Source organism: Neolamprologus brichardi, chromosome 15, assembly GCF_056152115.1.
Source record: "Neolamprologus brichardi isolate AB-2024 chromosome 15, ASM5615211v1, whole genome shotgun sequence".
Classification (NCBI taxonomy): domain Eukaryota; kingdom Metazoa; phylum Chordata; class Actinopteri; order Cichliformes; family Cichlidae; genus Neolamprologus; species Neolamprologus brichardi.
Genome location: NC_142118.1, coordinates 4,395,926 through 4,421,525, shown reverse-complemented (window position 1 = coordinate 4,421,525; position 25,600 = coordinate 4,395,926). Strand labels below are relative to the sequence as shown.

General features: G+C 42.0%; 1 protein-coding gene and 1 long non-coding RNA gene across 5 annotated transcripts in view; one reads left to right on the top strand and one right to left on the bottom strand.

Annotated features, from left to right (window-relative positions):
- The window catches only part of plcb1l (phospholipase C beta 1-like), a 138,904-nt gene that overhangs the window by 60,732 nt on the left and 52,572 nt on the right, over positions 1-25,600 (bottom strand). For all 3 annotated transcript variants that reach the window (XR_015720681.1, XM_087851832.1, XM_087851833.1), the window contains exons 4-5: positions 2,771-2,911; positions 1,528-1,607 (exon numbers count right to left, since the gene is read on the bottom strand). Coding sequence is in view for 2 of the 3 variants with exons in the window: in XM_087851832.1 (XP_087707958.1) it covers positions 1,528-1,607; positions 2,771-2,911 (221 nt within the window). In the remaining variant the exon portion in view is untranslated. The remainder of the gene's footprint in view (positions 1-1,527; positions 1,608-2,770; positions 2,912-25,600) is intronic.
- LOC148098375 (uncharacterized) overlaps positions 5,398-25,600 on the top strand; it is a 29,083-nt gene continuing 8,880 nt past the window's right edge. For both annotated transcript variants that reach the window (XR_015720683.1, XR_015720682.1), the window contains exons 1-3: positions 5,398-5,504; positions 12,148-12,211; positions 12,290-12,462. This is a non-coding gene — a long non-coding RNA (uncharacterized LOC148098375). The remainder of the gene's footprint in view (positions 5,505-12,147; positions 12,212-12,289; positions 12,463-25,600) is intronic.

Below are 25,600 nucleotides of genomic sequence, written 5' to 3'. Positions count from 1 at the left end.
CTCCCAAACAAGGAAGGGAAGAGGTGTTTTTCAATGCCCCCATCTGACTCAGAGATGCTTGTATTATTCATTATGACACTGGAGAAAGGGGGAAACAGATTACGCACTGTCTCCTTTTCTGTTTACCTCACTACTTTCTCTGTTCTTCTTCACGTACCCACTCTAGCTAATCCTAGACGTTACTCATTTACTCATTTCTTCATTAGATGACGCCAAAGACATAAGCAGTTAGATGACGCTAACTGCTCAACTCCAAGTTTCCAGACAGAGCAACACAGAGTAAAACACGCAATTCTAACCCTGCCATGTTTGGTAATTGAGGGCTGTGTTATCCAAGGAGGGTATTCAATTATAATTGTTCTGATTTCAACACCTTTCAGCAAGTGGTCATTTACAAAACCTGCTGGGTTCTGTTTAGTTTCCTGTTGATGAGAACGCTGCCCAGCTACGCCGCTCCTCAGAAAACCCACCACCCAAAATCAGTATCACTGCTTTAAGAGACAGCGATGAGAATTAACCACACGCGGAGAAACATCAACATCACTTCAGGGAGGCAGCATCCTCGCGCTGCAGCAGCGGTATGGCAAAGAATTGCCTTATTTGTAAGCAAGGAGTGTACAAGAACTGCTGCTGCGAGCGACCGACGTGACCGCGAGATCTGCCGTATTCAGTTCTATTCCACTCTATCTGCACTATGTGGTCGATGACCAGTTTTATTGTCTCATAAGTCAATTAGCTCCTCGGGGGTGCACGTTAATGGCTTCTGTTCACTGATAAACAGCAGACAGCTGGGAGTTGTCGGCGAGCAGAGTCCAGCAAAAAATGATTTGCGTTCATATTTACGCTCACTCTGCGTGAGCTTCACTCGGAATCAGAGGTGACACGAGGGCAAAGGATGATGAAAGCGGTCATGGACATAGAGCCACTGATAAGGATAATCAGTGCTTTATGTAATACCCTGGAACTGACAAAATACTGGCTTCCTGTTTTTCGCCCTCTCTTCCTCTCTTTTCCCAATTCAACCAAAAGCTCAGCTCACCGAGTCAGCCTGGAATCTACTATATGTCACTACTGTAAGACAAAGCATACACTACAGCACCAAACAAACGCACACTCACATATGGGAAGCAATAAAAGACGACTAACGCATGCAGGGTGTTTTATAAACTGGTATAAACATACTTCCAGCTGTTTTGATAATTCTGCTTTCGTCTGGTCTTACTTCCTCCGTTGATGTGTGAAAAATGCGGCTCAGGCTGCGTTGTAGACTGCAGCGTGTGAACAATGTAAGCACAAATGTGCTTTGGTGAAGGTGTAAATGCTACATGATGGTTTCGCAAGATTTTTACATAACATTTGACCATTTTTGTTCATGTAAAATACATCAGGTCCCTAATGTGACTATTGCTATGAGTGACATTTCTAGCGCTTGCAGACCCAATTTTCATATCTATCTTGGGGACTGTAGATTTACATTTTGTTCGAGACTGCTTGCGTGTGCGTGTGTGCATGCATCCGGTGACGTACGCTTTTTCGAGGCACGCCTCTCTGGACATGTTCTGCACCAAGAGGTTGGACGCCAGGTTGAAAAGCTCTTCTGCCCATTCCTGCAGGAAATAAAACACACACACACACACACCTAGAGTCAGGAAAGAGAGCAGCAACTCATTTGTGCTTTGATGCTGATAACTGCTGAAGGCTGGAAGTTTGTGTTCAGTTTCTGCTGCCATGTGTCAGGAATAAATGAAGTTCATGCATACTGAGTAGGTATGCTGATCATTTTTCATAATTTTCCAGAGTGGTAAATGACTTGACGATGAACTTATGATGCAGGTTTTCACCATGATCCTAAAAAAAGAAATGGCCTCCTAAATCAATTAATAATAAACAATTATTAAGAAATGCTTTCACTCTTTGAAAATATTATTTATTGCTTTTAATGGCTTAGTTTAACAGCATATACAAAAAATAGGCACAACATTAAAACCCCATGCATATTATAGAGCAAGTCCCCATCAAAGAGCCTAAACAGCTGTGACCCATCGAGGTGTAGATTCACTAATTCATCAGCAGCAGATTCACAGATCTGACTAGTTTTTTTCCAGCACATCCCACATATGTCTAAATGAACTGACATCTGTGGAATCTGAAGGCAAAGTTAACATCTTGGAAGCCTCGTCATGCTCCTTAAACCCATTCCTAAGCACTTTTTACAGCGTTCCACGACTCATTGCCTCTATGAAAAACTCGAATGTCGTCAGAGAGTACTTTTGCAATTCAGACACGAGCTTGGTTTGCACTAATGTTTAGGTATGTGGTACGTTTAAGGATCAACATCCACATGAATCCAAGGATCCCAGGAAAACATTACCCAGAGCATCACACTGTTTCTGGCAGCTTGCCTTCAATTCAATTCAATTTTATTTATATAATACAAAACAAAAGCAGTTGCCTCAAAACAGTTTATATTGTAAGGTAAAGACTGCACTATTCTTCACATAGTGCATCCTGCTGCCTTCTTTATCTCCAGGTGAATGATGCCTGGTTGCCCACATGATGGGTGAGTATAGGCACATGGGTGCAACAACAACCTCACCCTGACTGCTCAGTTACTGGCTAAGATATCCCACTCACCACTGTAGATGCCACTGCACAAGTCAAAGTTATTAATCACTTCACCTGTCTGTGGTTTTTTGTGGCTGTCCAGGTTATATACAATAAAAAAGTAGTTACTTTGTTTGCTGCTGCTACGCATGATTTTCTTTTTTACCTTCGCAATCTCCTCTTGGAACGCCATGAAGTTCAGGTAGGTGATATTCACCATGTCGGTGCCACTCACAACCGTCAGCATCCTGCTCTCCAACTTCCCCGACAGCGTGCTGTTATCCAGCAGCTCGCGCAGCTTGGCTTCCTTTACAATGAAACAAAAACACAAATAAAAAAAACATATGTTATAACAAAGAAATAAACTATACGGATCAAAATGAAAAACAAAAGTCACCAAATGAATGAATTTCTATAACAAAATCCCCTTCAATGACACATCGACAGCCACGGAGTGGTAATGATAATTTTCTTAGGAGAAAGAGTATTTAAAATTTTTATATTTAAAAATGTTATCCCTTACAGGCATGGATGAGGAACACTTAATTAATAAGCTTTCACAATGATCTCGTTTACATAAAAACATGATTTATAGTGCTTTAGATTCTCTAATTCAGGGACCTAATACAGTGTTGTGTATGTCCCACTTGATCAGTGCCCTTTCCTCTCATGTGATTATTGCAACAACTGGTCACAAGTCACATGATCATATGCTCGATATCCTATTGGCTAATGCTTTTGTATATTTTAATATTATATCTGCTCCAATTAAAAGCCTCATATAAAGCATGTTGATAAAAGAAACCAAGTTCTGAACACTTTATGTTAGCCTCTAATCCGAGCTGCACACACATTGAACCTTGGTGGAACAGATCAGCCAGAGCGGCATCTAAAAACTAGCAGGCCAAACAAAGCTTCAGCGAAATGGCAAATGACATAAAACAGGCCACAGAGGAAGACGAGCGATGCTTTTTTTTGAGGAAGTGGGAGACGGCACTGCTCTGTGTCATGGCATTTTGCTGTGATGTTGTTTCAAAACAAAAACAGCCTCTGAATGAACTCAGAGGAAACAAGACTGGTTAACATTCGGGAGTTCGCACCTTATCTGATGGCTGATTTGGTTGATTAATTAGAGGACAGAGGTAGAGAGTCTGTGTGAGGCTACAGCACCAGCGATTCTCAGTTTGTGTAAAGGGTGCACATGGCAGGCGATACAAGCAGGAAACGAGGTGGGTTAAGTATTAAATGGAGAACTTACATGTAGACATGTAAGCACAAATGTCCAATAAGATGTCAGCACAGGATTTATTGTGTTATTTATTATTTATTAATAACCCCATGACAGCCCTTCAAATCCCGAGAGCTTGAGGGTTTTCCAGCCTTGCTGGAAAAAACATCCTCCTGTCTCAACATATTTCCAGCTTAACTGCAAAACCCCCATACATACAATAACTTGTAATCAACATCACAGGAAAAACTGTTTTGCTAAAAAAAACACCAGAGGACTCACTTAACCCAGGAGACCCGAGGAGAATGCTTTTCTTGCCCTGAAAGGGTTTTATTTTTAAAGGCTTACATAAAAACTGCAAATTCATAAGTCAACAGAAATTGTCCCCACGTTGAGAAAAAGCAATTGTCGGACTTAATACAACCCTAATTCTCTCATCATCCGACAAAATCAGGCTGCTGCTGCAGGAAGTCTGATCTCTCCTACAACAAAACACTGGGTGCTGGCAATACTCCAGCTTCCACAGGAAAAACTCTGGAGAATTTGCATTCAGCCGAGCTAATTGTCAGAGGGAAATTAAACCAAACTAATTTTAGCAAATATATATTTAAGAAGTTCATCTTTGGTGCGAATCACAAAAAAAAAGCCCAAAAAAAGAGAACCCAAGTACAATGCCTCTGAGGAAAAAGAGGACTAACAATGATCTCCTTCTCTTCTTTGCAAACCCAGTATGCAAGTGGCATGCAGAATTCTTGCTCCGGCTTAATTACCACAACAGAAAAGCCCTGTAAAGGATTTTGCAGTGAAAGCAAATGAGCTTCCACTAATTTGACCAATCAAACAAAGAGCATTGTGTCCTGTGTCATGCTGATAAATGTCCTCTACACATCCCTCACACCCCCCAATCAAATTGTGGAGGCTTAGTGGCACCTGCGATTATCACCCTGAGAACTTCTAAGGCAATACATGTTCACCCTGTCCCTTCTGACAGCCTGTGTACTCCCCCCTTTACTAGTTTATGTGGCTAAGGAGGTACTTCTTAAAAATAAGATGTTGCTTAAATTAAAGAAAAAATGTATATGTGGAGAAAACAGGTTTTCAGTGTTGTGTATCATTTAGATGGAGTCATGTGTGGACTTGACCACCAATCGATGGAACACACACACATGCACATCCTGAGTTCAATGAGAATCCATCACTGTCCACTTATGTATTCTGAATGACACCCGCGTCATCATTCAAAGCATAAAAAGCAAGTTGCAATTTGCTAAAACACACAAAGCTCCGTCTGAGAAACGCTCTGGCCGACAGCCAGACATGAAAGGCTTCTGAGAACAGACGGGATGACAGTAAGATGCATATTTCATTTATTACTACAACGTCAATGCAATTTGATATTGTTTTGATGCTACTGGTAGCCATTAGCTGAACGTAGGGCTCATCTCCCACTATGCAGTCATATGGGCGGGAGCTGCAGGCACTTACATCAGCAGTTATGTTGGGAAAAGACTGACTGACTGAAAGAAACAAGCTGACAGGTGGGCCCTGCTGGATGGGAGCAGGAGCAGGGGGAGGGAGCAGGAGCTGGGGCGGAGGAGATGAGGGCAAAATAAAGAAAAGTAGAAATAAAGCAAGGAACAGAGAGCAACGGAAGGAGAGGAGCGGGAAGGGGGTAAGCCATGTGGGTGAAAACCAATTTGTGCTGGTGCATTGTGGGAGCTATTGGAGGCATGCCTGTGGTCTCAGTTACCACAAGGAGTGGAGATTCAGAGAAAGGGTAGGGATGGGATTTGGATGATGGTGTGGTTGAGTTTGGCCTTTCTGAAAACAGCCATGGCCCACCGTCTTTTGTTGCTATAGTGCACGCGTGTGAGAGTGTTGTGTATGATGCTTGTGAGCACGTGCTTAGTCAAGCTTTCATGGTGCATGTTGGCAGCTGCTGCCTGTCAGTATAAGAACTCTTCTCAAACACTTAGCATTCGGGTGGAGATGCAGCCCGAGGAAATACGCAGACTTTCTCCTTCTGCCTTAGTTTGTCACGAGGCCCCCACCTGCCCCCACCTGTCACCAGCCATGCGCTCAGACTGTGTCACACTCTGTTGGGCACAGGGAAGAGATTCAGATTGGCAAAGAGAAGTCAGCCACACCTCAGGTCATTAAACCTGCAGCACGGCACCTGTCTAAACCCACTCTCCTGCGCACACAGCTCGGACACACACCATCGCAAATGCACACACCTCAGCACAGGCATGAAACTGCACTCGTGCAGGCTCGGCTCGACGCTCACACAGAGAAATACACACCGTCACACAGAGTGTGTGTATAAATAAACACAGAGAGAGACATTAGATCAAAGGAAATGTCAGTATGAATGATTGATGATGAGCCATCTACCTACACACCACTCAGCAGGATCTGCAAAATCTAGTGAACCCGGTTAAGGAAAGGGCTTAAATTTAAGTTTATTATTAATGCAGACTGGGCTAAAAACTGGATGATAATGAACCAAAACTAAACTTAACAACTGACGAAACAATTCTGCATCAGCCTTAACTCCCTTTCAGTTAGGCCCCTGGCAGTACAGCCACTGTGGCCTGCTCACCATCATGGGCCTGACAGGCTACACTCCCCAAGAGCTGCAACCAGGCACGGGATGCCCGATGCTGATGTTTTGACGCTGTGTTGAGCTTACACAGATGTTTTGAAAGCCTGCTTTGTGGTTCAAAATGCCCACGTCACTTGATCACATGACGTGGCTGTTTTTGGAGCTTTTGAGCCCAGGTTTGACAAGCGGCTCGCCTGTTGTTTCTAGCCTTGATTGACAGTGTGTAGAAAAAACCTAGTGACACCGAAAACTCCCAGAAAGCTTAAAAGTCATCATCTTCATTATTATTATTATTGTTAGCAGCAGCAATCACAGCAAAGGGCAGTTTGTGGGACCCAATTGACAGCTAAGTTAGTGAAACCCATAGTAACTGCAGGGCAACAGATAATCCCACCATAGCGGTCAAAAGATACATCGCTGATGTGTAACATGAACCATTAGTCTAGTGCCAAGTTGTAAACCTGCACCTTTATTTAAAAAAGAAATCCCGTTGTGTACATGTCTACATGAAACAAGCGTTTCATGTAGACATGTATGTGATGATTTTTTATTTTTTTTCCGATTTGCAAAAGAAGAAGCTAAAACAAAACTAAATAAATTGATATTTTTGAATAAAAATCTTTACATAGCACTTGATTTTCTCTTATTCATCGTTATTTTTCATAAGCATAATTAGCTACATTCATTCACACGTCATTCCACTGTAGATAAAACACAAAGATTAATGGGGCACTGTGCTTACGTATATATCCACAACACTTAAGTGGTTATGAAAATAAGCTCATTAGCCTCTTCTCTGTAGATTGCATAAATTGTGCATTTAATTTGATAACACGCTGTTTGTTACAGTCAAGACAACAACGTTTTTCTTGTTTTGTTGTATGAAGATTTCTCCAAAATGTCTTAATTATGGTTATTTTTAATAACTGGTTAGAATCGCGCAAAATCTGTGTTGCTTAAAAAACTAGCATTATCACCATGTGATATACCAAAAATGGCCAGAAGGTGTCACTGTGGAGACGGGTGTCAGATTGTTTCAAAAGCTCGATACAAATTCGACGCATCTGCTCTAAACGTTTTAGTGTTTCACAAGGCCTCGGTTGGCCCATCGCTACAGTGGTCTCCTTACTATCATGGCCTGACTCACTATGCTACTCAAGAGGAGTCCTGCCTATATAATCAGTAGCTCCGCCCACTGCAGGAAATAACAATTAACCTGCAATTGAGTACCAAATCAACTCAATCATAAGCATATCTAGTTATACGAAGTAAATGAAGCTCTTCTGAGCCTGTTTAAAAACACATTGTCCAAACATTAGGCAAATCTCCTCCTCCTTCATACCACACTTGGTACTTTCCCCCAAGAGCTTGACCGTAAAAGGAGTCCAAAAGGGTCCTGACTGTTTTGGCAGTTCCTGAGTCCAAACCAGAGGAAGGCCAAGTGCATTTTGGAGTAGAGGTCAGAAACCATCAAATTAATCAGTCTCAAAAACTATTTTTAATCAGACTTGTTTGGAAATTCGTCAGTGACTTAGCAGCAATACAAAGGAAAAATAGCAAGGTCAAAGCATTGTGCGTTGTTTAGAGGTCACACGGCTCCTCATGACACAGGTGTTGGACAAGTAGTAGTGGAATTTTCAAATGCTTTTAAGACGAGCTTCGCTTCACGAACGTATATTAACGCGGTTAAAACAATTATTAGTTGTAAAGGAAAGATGAACCTTGCTATGTTCAAGGCAGCTGTAGCTGGAGTACAAGCTGAGTAATGTGAAAAGTTCTTTCTTTTCTTTTTTGAAGCACCAATTCTCACAAGACCTGCATTTTGCATGTTTTTTTTAAAGCTGGTTTGGTTGGTATCTTGAGGGTGGCAGCACTTTAGCTGACTCAGCCAGCCTGCGCATTGAAGTTCACACTGAATTTTTAAAAGCATCTGCACTTGTTAAACAAAAGGATGTTATAGAAGCACTGGGAACTTATTTTATGGATATAATAACGATTTCAGCCTTGTAGTAGTTGTTCAGGCTTTATTCAATGCTGCAACAAGTATATCAGCTATCTTGAACTATAACTTATACAATTTTGGCTAAGCTGTGTATATTCAATAGTGTAGAGTCGTTATAAGGTGTATTTGGTATTTGAATCAAAGAAGATATTCTCATCTTTGTGTTTCCCCCAATCTGACCTCATGCACAATCTGCTCATGGACTTATAATCATCGGACAAATGAGCCGAAAGACTTAAATCCAGCTTGAACATCGAAATTCTGAGGAGCACATTCTAACGTATGGAGCAGGGCACCTAACCTCCTCCTGCTGCCGGCTAGCCTTGTTAACTAACAGAGCGGCAAGATGGTGCTGGTGGGACGGTAAAGCTTTGGGCCTTTTGGAAGGCAATTATGGGATATCAAGCTGGGGGATGATGTGCTCATTCTGCCACACAAATGCTGCGCAGATGCATGTTTTTGTCATTTACATGCACTCGTTTCCAGCAGAAGATATTTACTGATGTATGAGCCGTTTCAGTCTGAGCCGCATGACGATATGCCTCGTGTCGCTTATCTTTGTCATTTTATTGATGTTTAGTTTGTCTATATCTGCACGCCGATGTGCATCCTTGTCTACCAGCCAGTGTGAGTCACAGTCTACAGCGCATTTCACCCACAGCAAAGCTAATCCTAAAATGACTCCCTCTCTTGGCAATGCAGTCATTTATTTAAGAGGGTCACGCCGGATCTGCAGAGCATGTTTTAAACATTAGCCGCTTCATAACCTTACACAGACAGAAAGCACCGAAACGTTGATCCTATTAGAAGAAAGCCATAGCTTTTGCTTTCTGTAAATGGCCTTCCTAATAATCCACACTCATTCATGTGCCACCCAGACACATATGAGCAGTGACATCAACATAGAAAAAAAGAGAAAGGGGGGACTTGCACTTCACACCCTCGCTGTGGGAGTCTGATGCCTTACTGCTACACGGGGACGCCATGTAGTTCAGCTTAAAAGCGTTTCTGCTGATCAGTCTGTTTAGTTCAGCCACAGTAGCAGCAGCCTTTCATATAATTATGGGCGAACTGTCTGCTCCCATTGCAGTTCTGCAGTTTCATACTTGAAACTTCCTCAGTGTGGAAACTGCTTTGCTAACTTTTCTAGCTTCGGGTAAAACTGCCCAAGGATAAGCTGCAGATAAGTCTCACAAACAACCGCACTGTAAACACGATCAAAGAACGCGACTAAAAAAGAGAGGGGAAGTGCAAGGGAATCGGTGAGGGATGAAGGATCTTTGATTCTGGGTGAGCCGTCTCCCGTCTTTCCTGTGCTGTCTGTATCGCACTCCCACGTAGTCATAACTCAGGTGAGAACCAAAGTGTCAATGAGCAGCAGACCACCGCAGTTTCATGAGATGGCGAAATACCCATGAGGACAGGAGTAAAAGGTCAGTGATTCATCAGTCAGCTGTCAGGTGATGCATCACCAACCACAGTACAGAAGTGACTGCACACATATTTGGTACATTTGGCGAGTGTGTGTGTGTACTTTGCCATCCAAAGCCAGAAAACACTTTGTCACAAAGCGTGAGTGAACAGTTTGCGAAAGAGGAAGCCCTCGGGATTTAAATTGTATTATCTTTCGGAGTAAGACGCTAGGCTTAATGTTTACATGTGTTTGATCGAGGAGTGCAATGATTAAGAAGGGAATCACAATAACAAAAAACACATCCTGATGAAAGCACTAGCTCCTCACAAGCACTCCAGTCGAATACATTAGCCAGCGGTGATGCGTCGCCAGGGCTCAGTCATGCAGCGAGGCACAGGTTGAGAAAATGCGTAGGAGGAAGTTGGAAGCTCGTACGGACTTAACAATCCTTCATTCCAGCTCTTCAACAGGGGCATTTCATTAACCCCGAAGCAGTGAGACATGAAACAAGAGACAGAAGGGGTGGACGGAGGGGAGACCGAGAGCGTATATCACGGCATTTCCAAAATGCCAGCACATCAGCAATAACTCGAGGTGACAGGCGCTCATTTTCGTGTCTTGGGGAAGTGGCGCACCATTCACACCCAATACTAATCATCTCATGACACGCAGAGGAACTGGCCATTCCAGACGTTCAGGGGGAAAGAGAAAAATTCATTTTTTAAAAGAGGACTGCTGCATTTCTCATTTTATCATGAATAATCTACTCGTGGACTCTTGAGTTTATTCCTCTCACCGATCAGACTTTTATTGTACCGCACAGCTATACTTCTGTCTAGACCCGCAGGGTTAACTGGACTCTACGCTCCAGGCTAAAATGCATCTGGAAGAAATTCACAAGTTCAGGTATGTTTATGTTTCACCCTAGAAACCATGTTTTTGTTCATCATGCTGCTCTCATTGGGCCTGGGTGTAAAGCAGGAAGATCCAGGTGCATCCAGAGTTTTTCCTCTATCAATTTCATTATTTGGGAGGTTGCTTAGAGGTTAGATTTTGGTGTCTTCGAGGCCCTCAGGGGGTTAATTGTGTCTCTAGTATGGCAAAGATGGATATATTTACTGAGGGTTTCTCTGAGGAGTTGCATAACCTGTTTACTAAAGATTATGCAGCTCTTTCCAGTTACTAGTATACTTCAGTTAATAGCAGGGATAAAGATCTAAAGGAAAGCACTGATGCTCCTACAGCTACTGCAACTTAAAATGGTATACGCAGGACTGCTCCTCCACCTCAGGGGCCTTGCACAGCTGTAGATGCAGCTGCGTCTACAGCTACTTTCACAGATTCAACCAAATTTTATCCTCCGCTGTCAGACTCTGCTCTTCAGTTGAAGCTATAAGGATTCATCTTAAAGTGGAAAAAGAAGCGTTAAAGTTTCAGAGGTATTTCTTGACGACACCAACGATGTGCCTGTGAGGAAGTGGCAGTCCTTTGAAAGAGCTTGTGAGGCTGATTTGAGCATGTGCACCAAGCTGTTGTTCCATGTGCCAGTCATTGATATTTTGCATCCACCATGAGTATTCCCTGGTGGGACATATGGGGGGAAAATAAAGCTTTAAACCAACTGCTTAGACATTTTTACTGCCTTGGGGTGAAATCAAATGTTGCAAAATACTCATAAAAACTGTCACGTATGCCAAATTGTAAGGAAGCCTTACCAGTAAATTCCTCCATCTCCATTTCAGCTATTGCTGAGTGTTTTGAACATATAACATCCTCTGCCTACCATCCAAAGTTCCCTAACTATAAAAGCACAGGTTGATCGTGGTGCAAAAGTATATAGAGAGTCCATTTACCTCCTTTTGTGGATGAAAACAGACCCAAGAGTCATTAGGTTCAACCGAGAAGACCTGGTGTTTGGTCTCACAGTGGCCTTAAAGCTGCTAACAGTAGGGATGGGTATCGAAAACAGGTTCTTGTTGAGAACCGGTTCCCACTGTTTCAATTCCTTGGAATTGTTTGCCATTTTTGCAAACGATTCCCTTATCGATTCCAGTCGCCCCGAATGACGTCACCACGTTGCGGAGCGTCATTTACCTGGCAGGAAACACGTAAGCGGCTCAAACACTAAAAAGTTTGATTATACTTTACGAGAACGGATGACAACAGGGCAACTTGCAATACTTGCAAAGTAGATATTTCATTTAAGGGAGGAAACACTACGAATATGCAAAAGCATTTGCTCACAAAACACGCGATGACCTTAAATGAATGTCGTGTTTTTAATTCCGCTCCAGACTCGTGAATCTCAACCCAGCAGCAGCGGTAACGTTTGCACGTCCTCTCCCGTTAATGCGGCAGGTAAATAATCAACTAACAGTGCATATTATGTTAGCGCGATCTGCCTTATTACAAAACCTGCCATTACTGTGCGTTTAGGTGACCATGATGAGACAGACAGACAGAGTCTGGCTCAGATGCTGGCAGTTCTTGTTGCAGTCTACCGGTAGCGTCTCCTTTCAGGCCAGGATAGACGAATGTCACCGAGCAGTGACTAAGTTTGTGGTAAAAGCCTTGCACCCATTTGCCACAGCAGATGCCCCCAACATTCGGTAAGTGAATGTGTTTAATTGTAGGCAGGGACATTACTGGATATTCTTGTGTAATTGCTACAGAATAATTTATGTTATACTTTGTTATTGCTACAGAAGAATATTTATTTTACATTTACAATTTTTTGTACATTGAAGAGCCGTAGACTGTGGATCTCTTATCTCACTGTTGGGTTTGTAAGGCCATGTTACTCCTAAATTTCTATCTTGTTCAAAGAGAAGATATAAAACAAAGTTCTAAGCTAATCGACCTTAGTGTTCTCCTTTTTTAATGATTCGATAAAGAATCGAATCATTAAACAGAATCGAAAATGGAATCGGAATCGTGAAAATCTTATCAATACCCATCCCTAGCTAACAGACACCTGGAAGGTTAGATCAACCTTTGCTTTCTAATCTTTCAGACTCTTTGGAGTTTTATGACCAAGTTCCACAGCAGTGTGACATGGCCTAAACTAAATTCTGGAGCAAGCCCAAGAAACAATGAGATATTGATATTATTTGGAGACGAAATACAGAGCATTTCAATTTTATTTATATAGCACCAAATGATAACAAAAGTCACCTCAAGGTGCTTTATATTGTTAAGTAAAGACTGTACAATAATAGAGAAAAAACCCAATGATCAAACAATCCCTTTTGACCATACGCTTGATAACAGTGGGGAGGAAGAACCATGCTCAGGGGAGGGGAAGCCACCTGCCATTGAACAGTTGGGGGTGAGGGGAAAAGAAAAGGGACAAAATGGCTTTGGAGTGTGAAAACCACCCACGTCAGCAGTGTTGGGATGGTTTATGCAGGCTTGTATTTCCTCCTGCTATATAATTGGTGATCATTTACATGTAAGATGCATACGTTTTGTCTAGTCCCCTCTATGGACAAAACATTAACATACAGAGTTCAATCATCTCCCTGAGCTGGATGAAAAACTCTGATCCCAGAGTGATGCACTGAAGTTTAGTGCTGCAATGCTTTGACTTGGAATCTGGTTTTACTGGACACCCTTTGAAGTTTCAGTCCTAGAACGAATAATTAGGCAGCTTGGCAGCAACAGGAATACTGGAAACCTACTTCTACTTCAACATAATACAACCGGCACCTGTTAAAAGCCAAATCCAGCCCCTCTCACACTCTTTCCCCTGCTTGGCAGTCTGAACAACAGCATTCCCTTTCCCACCACATTCCCTTTGTTTGGTTTTTCATTTGTAATATACTTCAGTTAGGTAACCATACTTCGCTGACTCCCTTGTCGTCTTTTTTTCCCCGGATGTCATCTTGAATTTTGTGCAGTTGATTTTATTTAACAATAAAGGCTCACAAATACAGACATAGGCCAACGCAGAACAGATTCTGAGTATAAAAGTTGCCGGTCTACTACTGCAGAGTTTAAACGAATTAAGCCTTGTATAGTCTGAAAGCTGCTGACAGCCATACCCGCAGACCCGGCCAGCAAATGGCACAAACTCCTAATTTAGTCATATGAACGCTCTTGACATCTCATTCAGGCTGCCGTGTCATTGAGAGAAAACACATTCTTCACCAGAACCATAAAGACTGCTTGACAGCATCTGACTGCAAATCACAGCCCCCACAGTAACCAAGTCATTTGATTTAACTGTCACCCAAAACACGGAGGAGTTGCCACAGATTTTAATAGAACTTTTCAGCAGCAATGTAAGGACACACTGCTTTGGCGCTTGCACGTATACTTCCGACAAAATCTCACCAGATATCACATGATCGAATTTAATTAATCGCTCATACTGGTTCCTAATAATTCTTTGACATAATTCTTAAAATCTCTGCTATCCTAGCAAGCTGAGCATGTTTTTTTAGGGTCAAGATGACTTTAATTTTTCCAAAGAACAAAAAAATGGAAGAATCTCAATTGCCTGCACATCGTGACTGCAGGACTTTGAAGAGAAAAATCCTCCAGAAATGGGCAGGAAATTGGTCAATCTTGCTGAGAAATCTACTTTCCTCTGGCATCAAGGTAGCATGCAAAGCATATCAGGAGGACCTTTACACCAATTACTGGCATGATCAAAAGTTACAGTGTATTTATTTAATAGTGATTGCCTTTTTTTAACCATTAATCTCAATAAAACACACCAAAAAAAAGAGTGGCAACATGTTAAAGCAACTCAACAGATACATTTAAGAAGCAATAAAGAAAATAAATGCTTTTCACTAAGTGTTAAGGTGTTACTGTGTCACTCTGCAGTCTCTACAGAATAAGGTAATTGTTAAAAAGGTTGTTTGAGTATTTCTGTTCACAGAAATCCAGTCATAACTCTCACAACCACTGGGACAGGCCACCAGTGAATACACAATTATATGGCTATTAATGGCCAAAAACAAACTTGTGTAACAGATGCTTGAGGCGTGAAGGGACCTGTTGAGAAGCAGGCTGCCAGTTTGGATTAAAAAAGAACATAAAAGCTTGGAGGACTCTGCGTATGGATAATTATACAGAGGAGACACGCCACATTTCTGTCACAGTGCTCCTCAGTTCCTGAGAGAACCTTTTACAAGGGCACGTGCTCCATACGCAGCATTAAAATTAGGTCATAAATTTTACATGTGTTCAGACACGCAAGGGGACTTTGTGAGCATCGAATAGTGACCCGGTTTCTCGGGGAGAGAGTTTGAAGGAGTGAATAAGCAGAAGAAAAGTGGCAAGAAGATGATTCACGCTGTGTGTGAATCGCTCTGAAGGAAAGACGGAGAGACAGAAGGGGCAAGGGTTGATGAGGTGGAAGTAGTCTACCTGGCATACACTCTCCATCCAGCCGACTGAGCCCACGTTGGGCACACAGGAAGGCAGAGGTGCGGACGGGAGGGAGCTGACCTCAGATACACCGCATGAACTCCAGCGGGAGAAAAATAATCAGCTGCCGGGACTCACAAAAGCAGCTCTTCTCATTAGAATGAGCACTACACAAAACTCGGGACTCGGTAGCGCACAGAAAAGTCAAACAGCTGAGCCTGAAATCGAATTGAACAAGTACAACGCTCGTTTCAAGAGTTTTGGAAAATGCCATAAGCATCATGTATAATAAAATAATATATTGCTAGAAAAAAGCAGAGAAATTTTATGAAGACAGCTTTTGAGTCCATTGTTCACAATATGTAATTAAATTGAGCATTTATTGCAGTTTTGGTTCCACAGCAAAGAAAACAGGAGTAAACTAGCGCTAAAATGTTACATTTGGGTACCACATAACATAAAATGTTACATTTGTAAAAAAAAACCAAAAAAAACATAAAACATAACATAAAATGTTACGTTTGTAAAAAAAAAAACAACCAAACATAAAACATAACATAAAATGTTAAGTTTGTAAAAAAACATAAAATGTATCATAAAATGTTACGTTTGAGTAAAACGTAACATTTTACCCAACTTGTGTAAAAGTCTTTGACAAAGTTTTTAGTAGCAACTCGCTACTTAAAAGTTCCTCCTCTGTGTCATCGTGTCCCAGGTATTCTGGTCATTACTCCCACCCACTGCCTCTGACTCACACTCTTGAATTTGTAAGGTAGATGAACCCCATTTTGTTCAAGCTGTCCATCAAGTGGCACTCTGTCAGGGGTGGCACTAAAAACAGCTCGCAGGCACCGGCAACTGGCAGGTACATAACTATGGTAATTATCCTCTAGTCATACACAAGCTCTAATTTAGCGAGGGCAGACTTCTGAAAACGCAGAGGAGCGCTGACGGACTGCTAACAGCCAACCACACGTGGAAGGACACATGCGTGTGCGCTGGCATCCAAAAAGGCGCAGATGTGTATACACCCACGCAAAGACTAATAAACATAATTGGTGAAAAAATAGGCACGAAGCAGAGGCAGCCAAGAGACGGGTGAAACGGGCATTTACATTTTCGATGCTTCCTTGAGCGAGAAACTGAATCTGCTCCATTCTCCAAGTGACCCTGAAATGTGAACTCCCCGCTGAGAGGTGAAGCAGTAACAATCCGGTTATGTGTATTATTAGTGACGGTAAAACATAGTATAACATAGTGTCTCCTGTGAAAATATTTGACTGGAAAAAAATAAATGGGCATGAATCACAAGCAGTGCAACTTTGATGACCATCAAATGTGACGGTTCAGTCAGGGAAAATTCAGCAACCAGGCCAAATAAGTTCCAATAAATGAACAACGAAAAGAACTTTGCATGTGAAGTGCACGAGCAAATAATACAGCTTCATAGACGCAGGTATAAACTGAACAACAACTCAGAAGCCAAGCGGGCAATGCGGCCGCACACATGAGGGTCTGCTTGGCGAGCGCTGCAGCAGATTCCCGCTCTGGCAGGCAACTCTGCGCTCGAAGCTGAATTCTGCTCCTTCAATTCAATCTGACTTCAAGCAGTCTGGAGGGCAGAGCCCAAAACGTACAAGGGCCCTAATGTTATTTGTCACTTTCAAAGCAGTGATGCCACAACCTCTGCGACTGACAGGTTAAGTTTACTGCATTACAGTGAGTTAGTGTTTGTTTAGACACTAGCTCAGGGTATAGCAGTCTTACTATTTCAGATCAGGCAAATGAGTGGTTTGAAATTGTCATGTTGCGTTGTAAACGAAAGACCGTCTGTTGCATTGTTTTCTTTTTGAGGGACTATTATCTGGAAAAACTACGATAGTGGAGCCCTTACAGCCAGACTTGTACTGTGTTTCACTGAGTGACATCTGGCAGTTACACAAACATGGTTTACACCTATTTGTTCACATTTTGGAAATGTGAACAAATATAATTGACTATGAAAAGCTACTTTTCCCCCTTTCTTAGGCATCATGTGTGCACCTCGCAATGAAGGGTTAAAAAAAAAAAAATCATAATAAAGTATTATTATTAGGCTACGTTCACACTGCAGGCGAAAGCGCATCAAATCTGATTTTTTTGACCCTATGCGACCCATATCCGATCATGGTATGACAGTGTGAACGGCACAAATCCGATATTTTCAAATCCGATCTGGGTCACTTTTGTATGTGGTACTGAATCCGATACAGATCCGATGTTTTAGAAAGCGACTGCTGTTTGAACGGTCAGGTCACATTAAATCCGTCTTTTACGTCACTGACACAAGACAGACGCCAATTATCAGCACCGGAGAAGACATCGTGAATGCTTCCTGGCCATCCAGTGTAGATGTCAGTGAAACTGTTGGGAAGACAACGTTGGAGAAACGTGAACATTTTATTTGTACTGTATAATCTGCAGATTCTGACAGAAATCTGCAACTATCCTTTGAAGCACCGCTCCTCTCTTAAACAGCAATAAGGATCATTATTAGGCCATATGTAAATAACAAAATAACTTTATAACTTAAAGTAAAATTGGGAAACGTAAAGTCCGAAATGAGTCTTTATATTAAGGCCCATCAGTCAAACAATATTGTTTGCTCTGGGTCTAAACAGAGCGCGTTGTGTGTGACGTCTTCTTTTGCGCATGCGTGCCACTTTGAGCGTTCACACTAGAGCGCGTTTGCTGTCACATTTTACTTGTAGTGTGAACGAGCAGACAAAAAAATCGGATTTGATCAAAAAATCGGAATTGAGCATTAAGACCTGCAGTGTGAACGTAGCCATAGTGCTGTCAGCATTAATCTCATTAAAATGACATTAATGAGGTAACTGCGCTAACGCGTTGACGCCGTGCAGCCACACGCACGGGGCGATCCGCTCTAACTCATTAACGGAGATTTGTCGTGTTAATGCAGTTATGGCGTTAACGTCATTTTAACGAGATTAACGCTGACAGCACTAATTCTTATTATTATTAAGGTAAACCTGTGATTTAACTAAATGAGACAGATAGCTGTTGTTAGTTAACTTGACAAACTTCATGGTCCCATAAGCAAATACGGTACAGAAGCACCAGTTATTTTGCTGCCACAGTGCACTCTCATGCGATGGCGATTTGCCTCCTTGGCTGTTGACTTCTACACGCGTGGGTTGTTGATTTTATGTGTGAGGAAATTTAAGTGCACAAGTGGCAATGAATACCTGCGCCTGTGAAATTAGATTACTTGGTTGAGATTATGTTTTATCTCGCATAGAATTTATGACATAACCCTGACTCTGTATTTATGTTCCTTAAAAATGTCTGCCAAAATTACCTACAAAGAGGGTGAATGGGGGAAAAAAAATAGACAATTCCAACCATCAGTACTTCATCTGGCATCCTGCTAGGGACCTTGCATAAGCCAGGAACCCAGAGGAGAGAAGCCCTACAGGGGCAAGCATCTACAATGGGGCCCAGGAGTAAATAATTCACAGGAGTCCCTGTTGGCATGGTGGAGCCTTCAGGCTGTAGTTGCTCTGCCACTGCAGACGCTGTAAGGAGGCAGCATATGTCCTCTCCCTTTGGCTCTTTCCTTTCTTGGACTCCTTCACTTGCCCGTCCTTTCCTTCCATCTTGATAAACCGCTCTCATGTGCCGTGCCCTTGCCACGCAAAGGACTCAAGCAGAATCCCGACTCAATGACATCTTTAATAATCCTGACCAGAACCAATTGGGTTTATTGGGGGAAATTCCTGCAGGACATAGAAGGAGGGCTGTGGAGCATCAGAATTAGCTGAAGAGGAGAGGCTGTTTCTTTTTTTGTCTTTCTGCTCACAGAGCAGTATGCTTCACATGTACCTGGCAGCACCGGACTTTGACTTGATTTGTTTGGCTAATATGAATGACACGCAGGTGTTGTGCAATGATACGCTACACGGCCTAAAATTCTTGGAAAGGGTTTGTTTAAAAAACAAAAAGCTAGTGCATTACAAGTGTCCTGCAATAAACTAGTCTTTTGAATTACCGAACTGAGGAAGAATAGTGATTTTTCTCTTACTTTATTCTGTCTTGAACACAAGCAAGTGGTCAAACTTTAAATAAATCAAAATGTGGCATCACAAAATTACTGTTACCCTCCTGATGTTTAAGGTACTGTGCATCAAGGGCAAATTCACAGCAGATCTTGATTGAATCCACACATCAAAGCTCACTGTTTTCCTGTGAAAGCACAGTGGGGCTATTTCACTTCTTATTAAAGCTAACAGCTGCTTCAGACGGCGATGCATGCGGGATCATTCAAGCCTTTGCATAAATAAAGAAAAAAAGAAACTGACAGCTGTTTAGCCATGCAGTCACTGCAGTTCCCACAACTACAGTAGATGGCATAATTTGGTACATAAACAACCCCAATTGTGTCTACAAATCCCTCAGTAAACATTTAAGGACCCTTAGTGAGCACTGTGCAGTGATAATTATGATTTATCCGCTGTCTGTAGTCATCGTTTAGCCTTTTGCCATCATTAGCTCCGCTGTGACACAGACATCCTGCTGTCCCGACTTCCCCAGACCATCTGCCTGACTAGGCCATGCCAGCCACCAAACCAACCAACCACCTACACCCCTATGCCCCATTTGGTCTGACATCTGTGTGCTCCACTGATCTGCCAACAAAGACTTACCGAATGTTTAAACAAGCCCTTGGATATTTGACAACATTCATTTTCCCATTTAAGCCCATGGTCTCATTTTCAGTCAACGGTAGCTGCGGGGACAGCCCATCCCCAGACCCCACGGTGCTAATGATACACATAATGCGAGAGATCAAAACTGCGTGCGGAACTAGCCTCCATATCTGATTGGTTTGGATTCTGTGACCGATCTTGGATAAAAGATGATTATCAGTCCACGGTTGTTCTCTACCAGACAACACAGACACCTATGGCCCCCAGGCATAATAAGCCAATCTCAGCCTTTAATGACAGCCAAGGACAAGAGTCCAGACACAGCGGATTATCAGAGAAACCTCTGAATTGAATTTCTTTTTTTTGTTTTGTTTTAAAGGTAACAGCTTTTGGTGCAGGAAAAGATGGAAATGAGCAAGAAGGGTGGATGAAAACTGGTGTCTGCCAATCCTTTTACACAATCCAGAAATGCAACTGAAAGCCAAATCGGGCTTTAAGGGTACACAAACAGAATATAAAACGTGCCTTAAATACAGTCTTTAACACTTCAGAAAATATCAAATCTGAACAAAAAAGGCACATATAAACAGTCTTGATGCATGCCCAGGTAAGCAAATCCCAAAAAGCTCATTCTGTTCGTCTGGAAGTAGCGTTTTCAGTGGAAGACACATTTCGTCACTCATCCAGAGACTGAAGAAGTCACTTGTTTGAGAAACGAAATGTTTCTCCTACTGAAAACGCTACGTCCAGATGAACAGAATCAACTTTTTGGCACATATAAACTGTTTGCTGCTCTATAACAGATGCTTTCACAACAGGCAGGCCAAACATATCGCTGCTGCCTTTCCTGTTTCCAACACTGTCAGCCTACCATTCCAAGCGAGGACATTTCAGCCAAATTCAATCAGACATTTATCATCTTCCACCCTGAATAAGAGCATATGAGACCTGTCGTCGTATCATCAGTTATGATGACTGCATATAGATTCTTAAACATGCCGTGTACAGAGGACCACAGTGGCATGCACTGACAGAGCAAAGCTGGACCAGTAGAGTAGATGGACGTCATTATAGCCAATTTATGCTGCATAATAGTGAGTCCTATGCAACAATTCAATAAATTCAATTCAATTTCTTTATTGTCCCACAAGGGGAAATTAGTTTACCAGCAGGATAAAAATAAACAGAACAATACTATAAAATAATAATAACAATAATAATGATAGAAAATTCAAGGACAATTATTTGCCATTAAGGAGACAAGACGCAGTAGGGATAAAAGAGACCTGGAGTCTCTTTTATTTATAGGAATATGAGGACAGGAGCCTTTCAGAAATGGGAAATGGTCTGTATTTGTATAGTGCTTTACTTGGTCCTAAGGACCCCAAAGCGCTGTACACTATACACAATCATCCACACACTGGTGATGGCAGCTACATTGTAGCCACAGCCACCCTGGGGCGCACTGACAGAGGCGAGGCTGCCGGACACTGGCGCCACCGGGCCCTCTGACCACCACCAGTAGGCAACGGGTGAAGTGTCTTGCCCAAGGACACAACGACCAAGACTGTAGGAGCTGGGGCTCGAACCGGCAACCTTCCAATTACAAGACGAACGCCCAACTCTTGAGCCACGATCGCCCCTTAAAATATTTAGGTATACTTTGAAATATTTACATATTTTGAGTGCATTATTGTGAATAATATGGTAGTGACATTCCTGGATTTGATGTGGTTTTCCTGATGCTAGTGATATGTTCTGCCTTAGCTTTGGATGTTAACAAAAGTTGAAAAGGTGATTAAGGCTGACATGACAAAAGAGTGTTAAATGAAGCGGTTTTATGCTACTGGCAGTTTTCACTTGCTTTTAGGATTATTAAGCTAAAATACTTGTTAAGCACTCACGTTTTCTCAAGAAAGTGTTGCTATCATCTCTCGGAAGTGTTACACTTATGAAACAGAACCTGCAGTCTGTCGGCGTCCAAACCATGTGGTGTGCAGAGTGGAAGTGGGGGAGCATGTCCAACCAAACAAATGGCTGAAAAAAGAAATAACAAAAGCCCAGCTTCCCAAAAGAAAGAAAAAAGACCAAGTATGCCAGTTCTTCCAAACTTAGCTTCATCACGCATCACCGAACGTGAAAAAACAAAGAAATGTACGTGTGTAAGAGAGGGATAAGTGAATGTGTCTTATACCTCCATTTGCTGTGCTCTTTTAGGCAGTGGATAGTTCAAGAGAGAGCTGTGGTCTCTGGAGCAACAGCATTGAGAATCAGACATTTTCTTTACCAGCCCTCCTAAATGTACTATTGAAAACCAATTAGGCCTTTGCTGTGCTTATGTGCTTCACAGGAATCGTTGAAGGGAGTGAGAAAGGTCACCTGTCTCTTTAAGTCTTGACATTTATACGCACAGGTATAGAAACGATCATTCAAGATCAAGCGCACCCAGTGTGTGCCGAGTCTACCTCTGTCCTCACCTATGTGATTTATGTTGTCAGGCTAGTGTGACCAAAATGTCAATTAATAAATTTCCCAAGAGCCGCCCTCTCGTCTCACCCACTTCGTCACGATCTGCACGCCACATGAAGCATCTGTTATGAAAACATGGATGATGACAGTACAGTGGGAAAACACTGAGCTGATATTGATCATTCCAGTTACATCTGGACAAATTAGAGAGGAGAGGTGAGAAACTGATCTCTGCCCGAGGGCATGTCTGAATGTTTAACTATCCGCCCGCATGGTCTGGCTACAAAATGAGATATCTGCGATTTGAAATGATCAACGAGGAGTCTTTCATTAGCGCCGCTTCATTGGCACTCGCGATCATTAACAAAGTAAGGCAGTTTCAGTGTAGTTCTCAGTTAAAGTTAAGACTCATTTGAGACGCTTTCTTCCAAAATCATCAACTTTTGCAAAGTAGATTCGTTTGGACGTTTTCAGCAAGGCGATAATTAGCATGAAAATGGTTCTGAAGTTGTGCCAGTGGCACTTCAAAACTCCCAGCTGATGTAATAGCTTTCTGCAGATTCATAAACATTTGAAGGATCACAGAAAGTGAGCTTTAAGTGTCCCTTTGCTGGGTTTAATTAAGAACACATGCTGCCAAAAACATTTTCTTAGGAAAATGATACTTGATGAAACAGATTTTTTTTTTTTAAATCATTGTCTCTGAATATTAAAATCACAAGTCTCGAACAGCAAGTAGACCTCAGTAAAAGTTGCTCCAATTAAGCAGCCAATCAGACTCACAAGTCTGACTGAGAGATGAGGTTTTCAGTTCTCGCTGACAAAAGAAAAGAGGTGCGAAGGTCTGTACACGACAGCAGAGTCAATTAGAGATGAATGTGATCGTCTCTATGTTCCCCTGTCAAATGGAAACCATGTGTCTGAAAACCTTCCATCTTCTTGCTACCTGTTAGGCTTGCCCTTCCTCCTTATGGTTTCCATGGTAACACACCCACAGAGCTGTTCATAACACTTCAAATTTCATGCTCACCTGCACGGTGGGCAGTATGTATGGCACATCACCACTGAAAGTTAATTCCATTGTCTGGCTTATATCGTTTTGCCAAGTATAACGCAAAGTGAGACAATTACACTGACTAATTGTGAATATACTGTAGTATGTATATAAATATATCACTAAATTAAAACAGTGCACCAAAAACAAAGAAGCTATTCCTTTGAGACTGTCATTTCTGAAGCGGCTGAATATAACTTAAGCAAAGCAGGTGCAAGGTTAGTGTAAGTCACCCCAGTGGAGGTAAATATTGGCCCACAAATCACTGATTGGGTCTTGACCTGATAACTGGAAAAAACCAACTTGTTCAATATACCGAAAGCGACACACTGATTGAACAGCATGGAAGAGGAGCCAAATTGAGACCAGTCAATAGGAATGCCAAGAGCCACTGCTTGTAGAGTAATAGGAGGTCACCTGCCTGAGGCAGACTAAATGAGTTACTGTTGGGATTCATGGCTGCAATAGTCTAAAGCACTGGCTTTTGCACATACTGAGGTATTTCTAAAGAAATCTGAGTTTATGTTGAAACTCGACTAACCCATAAGAACAGATATTTAAAGATCTAATGAAAGAGCCATGTTAATATTGCGAAGGAGAGCAAGCACAATTCTAAACTGCTGATCTTCAGTCAAATTAATGCCACAGAAACTAGCAACGTGCTGGGTGAAACCAGATTGGCATTTTGACACGACGCCTAAAAATCTACGCGTTACCAAGCTATCGGGGAAAGCTGGCAAATTTGCAATGTTGGGAAGGTTACTTTTAAAATGTATTCCACTACAGATTACAGAATACATGCCCCAAAATGTATTTTGTAACGTATTCCGTTACTCAATGAGAGTAACGTATTTCAAATACTTTGGATTACTTAATATATTATCATGCTTTTTTACAACTACATGAATGTACTATTGCAGTGTGATTTATTACTATTACTGAAGGTTATTCGCCATACCAATACCAACTAGATTTTTAAATCTTAACATAAATGAGTAACAGTAGGTGGACATTAGGTAAGGCTGCACTTTTTGCAGCGATCTCGTATAGAAAACTATTCCGCGCGTATATAAAACAGGTCTACGGCTCTGAACCGTAGTAAAGGGACCTCTGGCTAATACGTCGGGTTCCCTGTCGGGCTCGTAGCCGAAAACTAGCTTTACTTTGTTGTCTGAGTCAACTTTGCTAGCGAGAGACAGAGAGAGGCGTCGAAAGGCTGCTCCAACGGAACTTATTGTTTCGGAGGAAAACACGAACACGGTGTACAGTCGAGTCTTAATAGCTTACTTACAACTGGGCTCGTCAGGCTGCAGTGGTTATTATATAACATGCTTCCAGCTCCAGTTTCTGCTCGGTGATAGCTCGTACTTTTCCACTCACCTTATTATCCCTCCCTCGCTCACAGACACATAACGGGCAGTCCATTTTCCCTGCAGCACGGACTACACAGCCCATGAGGCTACATGCTTTAGGGCGATGCCTGTAACACTCTGCTATTGCCTTCATATTAAATCATTTTTAAAAATATTTCCTCACGTCATTATGAGACGCGAGATTGAGACACTTTGATCCTCTTAATGCGTGTTTTGTTTGGGTTTCCACTGGTGTGGAATTACCAAAAATAGAGAGGGCATAGCCAAACATATCAAACAGGAAAAGACCGCCGTGTAATCCATTTATTTCAACAAAGTAACTGTATTCTGAATACCACCTTTTTAAACGGTAACTGTAACGGCGGTACATGTATTCTGTTACTCCCCAACACTGCAAATTTGCTAAAAGTATTGGATAAGTGGTTTTAAGATCCAGCCACTCCAATTAAAGCAGTAACAACACCAATATCACCATATCAAGCTAAGCTGCATCCATCTTTTACCTGAACAATGTTATAAGAATCCTTTTTGAGTGTAGCAGCTTACTCAATTGTTTTCTGAGTGATCTGCATACAGTCGATAATGTTGAGAGTAATGACTCACTGGTTGTTATATCACTTAAGGAGTATCAAGCTTTACCTGAGCTGCAAGACATAAGACCTGTGTGTCAGATCATATTTTTCTTCCAACACACTATTATTAGTCTAGGTCGCCTCTGGTTTTACTGGATGCACTAACCATGGCCTGTTGCCAGACTCAATGT